Source organism: Vicugna pacos, chromosome 5 (genome assembly GCF_048564905.1).
Source record: "Vicugna pacos chromosome 5, VicPac4, whole genome shotgun sequence".
Classification (NCBI taxonomy): domain Eukaryota; kingdom Metazoa; phylum Chordata; class Mammalia; order Artiodactyla; family Camelidae; genus Vicugna; species Vicugna pacos.
Window position 1 is genome coordinate 83302873 of NC_132991.1, and position 8635 is coordinate 83311507.

Genomic DNA, 8635 nt, shown 5'->3' on the forward strand with positions numbered 1-8635 from the left:
AGAACTTAGCACATTCTTTCTGTTACTCATTCAACAAGTATTTCTTGAAGGTTTACTGTGGGCCAAGTACCCTTCTAGGTGCTGGGAATAAAATAGTGAACAATCAACGTATGATTCTTCAACTTAAATTTAGGACTGATAATGCCATGGATCTCCCCAAATGTTGTCTTTTCGCACATTTCTAATGTTATTTAATATTTACGATAAATGAACTCTTGCTAGTTCTAGGCACAGATCTAAGCATTTTGCACATGTAATCTTATGATAAACAAGCCAGACTTGCAGGGAGTCATAATGAATCAAACCTTTATGTTGAGTCCCACTACGTCTTCAGATGAGTTTTCTAGGGCCAGTTCCTCCCCTGCCTGTGATGGAAATCTGCGGGAAGATCCCACACTTTTCTGGTCACTCTGAGGTAATAAAAATCCCCTGGCTCCTCCAGTCTTCCCAAACAGCCTCAGTTCAGTAATTAAGATGTTCATTGCCACATCATGGTCAAAATTCCTCAAGTTCACTTAGAGTTAAAGCTGCTTATGCCACATTCCATCCTCCCTCCATGTTACCCCTGACCCCTTGGGCCTTGGGCAGACTGGGAGCCATTGGTGGGCAGGGCTATGACCTCTGATGCCATCCCAGGCACTTCCTTTGAACGTGGGGAACGCATCTCCTTCCTCAGCCTCTCGGCCATCATCTTGGGCAGGAACTAGCCTGTATCCCAGGTCTGTGTTCCCCACCCACGTGGCAAACATCTGGCCTATCAGATGCACTGTCATACTTTTCTCCTGACAAACTCTAGGAGCATGGATTTCCTAACTCAGGCACCTCTCTCCAGAGCCAGGGCTGAACACAGTCCCCTTCTGCTTTTTCCAGGTGTGGGTATGAGCCCAGTCCTTTGTGTCCAGCAGGTTGTAGGCTGTAGGAGACACTTAGACCCACTCTCTGTCTGTCTGTCCATCTCTCTCTTTCCTTTCACCTATTACAGTTCCAATGAGTAGCACAATAACTCAATAACTAGAAGAGACGACATGGTATAATGGTTAGACGCAAAGAATCTGGGTTCAAAATCTCAGCTCTGGGTTCCAGTGCCATCTCTGCCACGTACAAGCTGTGTGGTATTGGGCAGGCTACTGTAGCCACTCTGCGCCTCCGTTTCCTTATCTGTATAATGGGGATGCTCATAAGGCTTACCTCTCAGAAGCTTTCGGAAGATTAAATAAGATAAAATTTGCAAAGTGCTTAAAGCAGTTCCCGAGACGCTTCAGGCATTATGCAAGTACTTGTTAAGTAAACATCAGGTGAAAAACGTTTCAATAATAAATAACAAAGTCAAGTTAATGACAGGTTTACCATACACTATTTAATTTTAGAGGTTCTGAGTTCTTCCATCCTAAAATCTTTTCTGGGTGATGTCCAAGCAGTTCCTGCCTACAGATATATCCCCCGGAGACATAGCTAGTATTTTAAGGTCTGGAGGTCTTCTTAAACATTATAAGACACCCAGTCTTGTTTTATTCCAAGTGCTAGACATGCTAGAAAGTAAGTTTCTAGGGAGGGTGACTCAGGGCATTAGTAGGAATGACCACAGCAAGAGTTCCCAGGCACAAGTTTTCAGAACGGGTTTCTGGGAAAAGCAAAATCACGGTGGGCAGCGGAGGGTTTCATTAGGAAATATTTCACCAGCCCTGCAGCCTGGTTACCCCACATCTTGTCCTGCTTTTTTCCTTACTGTCTACTCAGGACACGGATATCCTCATGGATTATGGGACATTTTTGAGCATCTTGAGACAATTAATTATCCTACTTTTGACATGCCTGAGGGGGCTAAAACTGAACACAGAGAAATTATGCAACTTAGCCAGTCACGTAGCATGGATGAGGCTGAGCTGGGTCAAATCTCTGGGCTCCAGATTTACGTTTAATCTGATGAGATTCACCGCCGCGCTGTTATCCCAGCACAGAGTTTGTTTAGTCACAGAAGCTGCTAACATAATTTCAGAGATGTGTGGTCAAGGACCCTTGGGTCATCTGGTGAAAATGACGTTACCAGGAATTTAAAAAACTCAAAGCTCTGGAGAAAGTTGTGTGTCAGGATCAAGTAGGGAAAAAAAAAATCAAAACAAGACCAGAAATCAGTTGTAGACATAAGCAAAATGGAAACTGTTTTACTATGGGAAATAAGGGTATATGATAAAAGTATTACTACCTCACCAGTAACTTCCAGAATATACTAAGGTTGGTATAGCCTCCAATATTTAAAACAGCATGAATGTGGAAGAAACATTTTATAATTGTATGGTTGCATCTATGCTCCAGTATCTGGCCATCTAGGAATTCACCTTACAAAAAAATTTTTTATGAAGACTCAAAAGAAGTTGAAAAAATACCTATTTTTGCTTTTCCACTCTATCTCAGTTCCTTTTCTGGTTCCCACTGAGTGAGACAAAGGGTAGGAGAAAGAGAATGGGTTCTGGAATTGTACAGACCTGGGCTCAAACCCTGACTCTACTATGAATGAGATGGTTTCGAGCAATTCGTTTAGTCTCTCCGACCTTCAGTTTCCTTATATATGGAATGGTTCTGGTGATACCACACAGGACAGAAGGAAGCCTCTCCCAGTGCCTGGTACATAACAGACACTCAGGGATGGCCTGCTCATTAAAAATGCCAGTTCGGAATGGATTTATCAAAGGAGCATGACATTGAATCAAGGATAGACAGACAGATTCAAAGAACAGATTAACGAGCTCAGAAACAGACCAATTGTAAACTGATTTTTAACAAAGATTCCAAAATAATTCAATGGGAAGAGGATAGTCTTTGCAACCAATGGTGCTGGAGCAATTGGACATCCATATGCAAAAAGGAAAATAAACTTTGATCTATACTTTGCCTTATATTAACTTGAAAAATTAACTTGAAATGGATCATAGACCTAAATGTAAGAGCTAAAGCTATAAAACTTCAAAGAGAAAAATAAGAGAAAATCTTTATGACCTTGGGTTAGACAAATTTTTTTTAGGACACAGAAAACACAAACTCTAAAAAAATTTTGATAGGTTGAGCTTAAGAAATATTTGCTCTTCAGAAGACACTATTAAAAAATAGAAATGCAAGCCACAGACTAGGAGGACATATTTGTAAATGGGTTTGTTTCTTTAACGTTGCTGTCTCTGGATACTGTGGTAGAAAGTAGACGTAACCCATAACTCTCGTGTGTTTCCATTCGTGCCCTCTGTCAGGGAGAGAATGCTATTTATACCATTACTCACTGCCATAGTTCTCAGCATGTTGATATGAATGAGGGCTGGAGAGAAGATTGGGCTTTGTGTTTTGAGTTTGCCAGCACTACATCTTAAATTCCATTCTTGGTGGGAGAGACAAGAGCAACGATGAAAAATACAGAGACAGGCACATGCCCATCAGGGAGCCACCTGAAGCCCTTGGTAGCAACAGGGCACCTTCAGCAATGACAACAGAAAGCACAGACTACCAGATGTGGTGGTAAGTGCTTTACACGCATCATTTCACTTAACTGTGGGAGAAACACAGGCACGGAGTCAGCACGGGGTCCCAGCGGAAGCAGGGACACTTAGAAGGCACCCAGCAGAGTTTCATTTGGGTTGTTCCCTCCCTTACACCCGTAATGAATTTTGTTCTTCCTATGTCCTCGAATTGTTTTATCCTTTGGACATCATTCCAGAGTCATCCATGTCTTGGGACTGTCAGCCTGGTTTTGAAGATTTATCTTGTTTGAAAGTTCAGCCTCTGTTTGGCTTCCTGGTACCAGGCTTCACATTTTTTTGCTCCTTAAGTCTGGTAACCCCTTTCCCCACCTCCTTTCTGCTCCCTCAAAACTTCTAGTTTGCGTTGTCTGTTCATCCCCGGGTGATTACTAATCCCATCCGTCCGTCCCTAGGTACATAATCAACAATACTGGCATCAGCCATCAACAGACATCGATCTCACAGGTCTGTCTTGTTCTCGTGTCCCCAGCAAACCACTGCAGGCATAGCTGAGGAAGAACGCCTTCAGGATTCACAGGCCACAGACAACTGGAGGCAGAGCATCACTCCTAGTTTACTTCAACTTAGGATGACATCCTCAAAGAATAAGCAACCCAGGGAGCAGATGGACCAACATCAAAGTCTTCAATTCTTTTTTTCGATTTTGAGCCCCATGACCATTTCTAACACAGGGTCTACTAGGTTTTTTCAAAGTGTGAACTGTGCTCAGTTGCTCACCAGAATTCCTGCTCCTCCCCCAACCTGCTCCTCCCCTGACAGTGAAGAGATGTGAGAAAGATCTCTGTGTGATGCTACGGAGGAGTAGTTTCGTGCCAGAGAATTGGAGTAAAATTTGCCCACGTGAAGTTTCTTGCACTGCAACCGGTTTCTACTTCACACAGACGATTGAAAAGCATCTGGAAGATACATGTTTCTTTATTGTAAAAATATAGATTGATGAGCATTATAAGATTATGATGCAGAAGATAGGGAGATCTCTCTGTGTCTTTAAAGGGCTCATCCACACTCTCCAGCCTTAAGTCTTAGAATGATGACGCCGACAGAAACTCAAAAGCTCACACCGTTCATATAATTCTGCATATGGAAGCCCCTCTCTGTCGCATCCAGCAATTTTACAGATCAGGAATCCGAGGTGCAGAAAGATTCAGTGAGGATTTATTACATTTGCATAGTCAGTGGAAGAGCTGAAACTTTAGCCCTAGTTCCTTGACAGTAAATCCTGCACTGCCTTCCAACTGTCTTTTATCTGGATTATGGTATCTCTCAGTCTCTGAAAGCCTGTAGAGACATCCAGATTATTCCTCAAGAGGGAGATGGAGTATGAACTAATTTTCAGTGAGACTGGACTTCAGGGGAACAGTTCCAACTGGGCACATTCTTTTCTCCTTTTTCATGGCCACCTGAAAACCTTGGCTTGGTGCTGACGGGTGAGAAGCAGTTCCCGCTTCCCAGTCTTTTTCTTTTCACAGCTGCAAAGTTCAGTGAGTTGAACTGCAGTGCTGTGAGTTCACTGTTCACTCTGCCACGACCAACCTCTGTTGTAAATTTTCCTCCCAGAACACGTGACGATGTATTTCTTGACTATATATCCCAAGTGCAGCAGCCGAGCTGTCAGAGCGCTGAGCCCCACACGGAGGAAGAAGGCTCTCGGGCTTGGCGATTTAGGAATTCAGGACTCGGGACAAATTTGCCAGCCCTTGGTAAGTGAGCAGTGCTGCTTTTCTTCAGACACATTTGAAAGAAGGATATTTCTAGCAATGTGTAGATGCGATTTTCTTTTCTTTTCCTTTTTTTCCCCCTCCCTAAGGCAATGTTAGTTTGAATTAAAAATAAGTTTACGTTTGAGAAGCAAAATGTAAACTTTCTTTTCTTTTTCTGCTCGATTAAAAAAAGTTTCCTAGTGATTAAAATGATATTCACTTTCTCTATGTGCCTTTGTCCTATAGTGATTTTTTCCCTTTTCCTTTTAAAATTACAAAAGCTTTTTATAGGCTGACTTTATGAAATGAAAATATAATGGGCATGGACAGACGACAAAATAAAAGCCCTCCTCACTCCCCTCCCTCCTCCCCTTGCCCGCTCCCCGCTGCACTCCGGCCCCTCATGGCTAACCCCCCTTAGCTGTTTGCTGGAACCTCTTACGACTGTATTTCCACGCGGTTACAAGCTTCTTGGATGTTGCAGTTCCAAGAACTCGGTGCTCGCCTTCCCCCCGGGACGGTGGCCCCCGGAAGAGTTCTAACCTGCACGTTTCTCCCCAGATCCCGTCTGTGTGAGCAGAGCTTCAATGCTGAGAATGGAACCTCTGAACAGCACGCACGCCAGCACGGCAGCCCCCAGCGGTCCCCTCGAGTCCCATGTGCCCGGCAGCGCCAGCCGCCACGCCAACGGCAACGAGTACTTCTACGTTCTGGTCGTCATGTCCTTTTACGGCATTTTCTTGATTGGAATCATGCTGGGCTACATGAAATCCAAAAGGCAGGAGAAGAAATCCAGCCTCCTGCTGCTGTACAAGGACGAGGAGAGGCTCTGGGGGGAGGCCATGAAGCCGCTGCCCGTGGTGTCGGGCCTGAGGTCGGTGCAGGTGCCCGCGATGCTCAACGTGCTGCAGGAGAGCGTGGCGCCGGCCCTGTCCTGCACGCTCTGCTCCATGGAAGGGGACAGCGTGAGCTCCGAGTCCTCCTCGCCCGACGTGCGCCTCACCATCCAGGAGGAGGGGGCGGATGACGAGCTGGAGGAGGCTTCGGAGACCCCCCTCAACGAAAGCAGCGAGGGGTCCTCGGAGAACCTGCATCAGAATTCCTAGCACCCCTCTGACCTCTGGAGGTGGCCCCATCAGCCAGCACCCTTAGAGAGAGGAAGGACACTTTCCGTGTCTGGTTTCACTTTTGCAGTGCAGCTGCCACTTTCCAGAGACCCTCGGCAAGCCCCTGAATGGGGGACGGTGGGGGACACGGCTAAACGGGAGCAGCAGCCCGAGTCCATGAGGTGTGGACTGTGGCGTGGACCTGCCACCGAAAAAGCCCCGAAGACGTGCAGTGTGTACCTTTCCTTGGGGGAGCCTGGGGGTCGGGGTTCCTGTTCAGAATCCGGCAGGTCGATGTGCCGGTGGTTGTTTTCTCACTGGATGCCCTGGGTAGCTCCCGAAGCGGCTGCCCACTCCCGGGGCTGCCAAGTGCCGAGGGCATGCCGAGGGACTAGTTTCGATTTGCTAATTTGCCTAGAGCTTTGTTCTTCTAGATCTGATTGGCTGTAAGTACCTCTAACGTGAACCTGTGGCATTAGCTCACCGCGGGTTACAGAGCTTCTCTTACACGTCTTTTGGGTTAGAGGGGGGATATTTGATGGAGGACTTCTGATGGGAGAAAGCTGGAGATCTGAACCTGGTCTATTTGCATACTGTAAGAAAAAAAATGCAACTTTAAAACCTATTAGCATTGGCTGGGATTCTAAGACGCAATCTGCTATTTTGACCCTTTGTCTAACCTGTGGCCTTGAACTCTGATCTGGGGGCATCCATGCTGGCATGCCTTTTGTGTGTGTGTGTGTGCTTGGAGGGGTTTCCCTAAGAATCTAACCTGCACTTCGAATGGCCATGCAGGGAATCTTCCCGATCTTTCCCGAAGGGGCGGGGGTGGGGTTGAACAAAGCCAAACCGTTAGCCCTGCTGCTGCTTTTTTTCCCAGCCTAGTTTTCTGAGCTGGGAGAGGACATAATGTGGGCCTTGACGACATGGAATTTCGTCACGTAGCTGAGACTTAGAAGGGCATGCTCCGGTGAGACTGAGCAGAGCCAGGGTCCAAGTTCTGTGTTTCTTGAACCCGAGTCCCAGCTCTGCTTCGCTGTGTGGTCCTGGGCATGCCATCCAAAGGCTTACCGCTTTCCTGAGACTCCTGATGATCTGGATCCCCAAGGGGCTGGGAGGATGTCTGTAGATTTTAAGACTCTGTGATAAATCCTGCATGGCCTGGTGTGAGGAAGCTTGGACAAAATATTTCCCCCTTGGCCAGCAAGTCTGCAAAAGGCTCTGCTTATTTAAAGGAGCAGTTGGAGGCTCAGAACACATGTAAAGGGGAAATCCAAGGCGAATTCCCTGCCCACCCCTGCTGTCATTTTCCCAGCAGTGAACCAAAAAGGCAGATACCACATTTCACGCTGCAAAGTTCTCTGGGTGGTGGACTATTAACCCGCCAGTTAAGGGAAAAAGACATGTAAGAGAAATAGCTCAGGAATGCTTGCTAATGTCTCCATGTATTCCTGTGGTCAGTCGCTTTGTAGCAGACTCTTTAGGCCCCTGAAGACAAGGAGAAAGAAAAACACACCAAAAGGTCAAATTTAATTCTAGTAAAAACATAAAAACTTTTTTTTTTTTTTAAAACACGCTCTCCCTGGATTGGAGACAGCAATAACTACTGTTCCCATGGAAGGGTTAACAGTGTAGGAGCTGGTTTATCGGTTCGCCTTAGAGGAAATTTATGTTTTTGGGGAAAAAGGGCCCTCGGTTCACTTTAAAATTCAGAGTGTGGATTTACTCCAAAGGGGGCTGTTTAAGGTGAAAGAAGCCAAGCTGAGTTTGGCCCCTTGCCTGGAATCACTTGAATTCTGAAACTTTGCTGCGACGGACATGTGCGCTGTCACATTTTCCATTGCTTAATCCTGAAGTTTGGTGCAAGTCGATCTGCGCCTATTAAAAAGTGATGTATATACTTCCTTCTTATTCTATTAAGTTGTATAAAATGGTCTGTATTTAACAGTTTGTAATTTTCACAATATTTTTAATTTAAATAAACAAACACATTTGCCCTAGGAAGTTACGAGTTCTTTCTTTGATTCTTCACTATAATTCCTGATTTCTAAGACATCCCAGACACATTTTCCAAGCCATCTCTGAACTGGGCCATCTTCCAAGTCAGACTCGTACGAGGGCACATCTTTTTTCTGCCTGAATCATGGAGTGAGCAGGGCTGGGCTTTTCCTTTCTTTGCTATGATTTGCAATGAATAAAAACAAACTGCAGATCGGTCTTACAACCACTTCTCTTTTTAAATTTAGTGGCCATGGGGGTCCTTGAACTTGAATATGCAGTGATATAGCAATTATTACAAAGATGT

General features: G+C 45.5%; 1 protein-coding gene across 2 annotated transcripts; it reads left to right on the forward strand.

The window, feature by feature from the left end:
• Positions 1-4726: 4726 nt before the first annotated feature.
• On the forward strand, positions 4727-8322 carry KCNE4 (potassium voltage-gated channel subfamily E regulatory subunit 4). Of its 2 annotated transcripts, none has more exons than XM_006207944.4 (2): positions 4727-5235; positions 5802-8322. In XM_006207944.4, the coding sequence occupies exons 1-2, from the start codon at positions 5093-5095 to the stop codon at positions 6328-6330; spliced, it is 672 nt and encodes a 223-aa protein (XP_006208006.1). In that variant the 5' UTR covers positions 4727-5092; the 3' UTR covers positions 6331-8322. The 2 variants fall into 2 exon arrangements, with proteins under 2 accessions (XP_006208006.1, XP_015097873.1); XM_015242387.3 differs by having other exon boundaries at positions 5147-5224; positions 5786-8322.
• Positions 8323-8635: the final 313 nt, after the last annotated feature.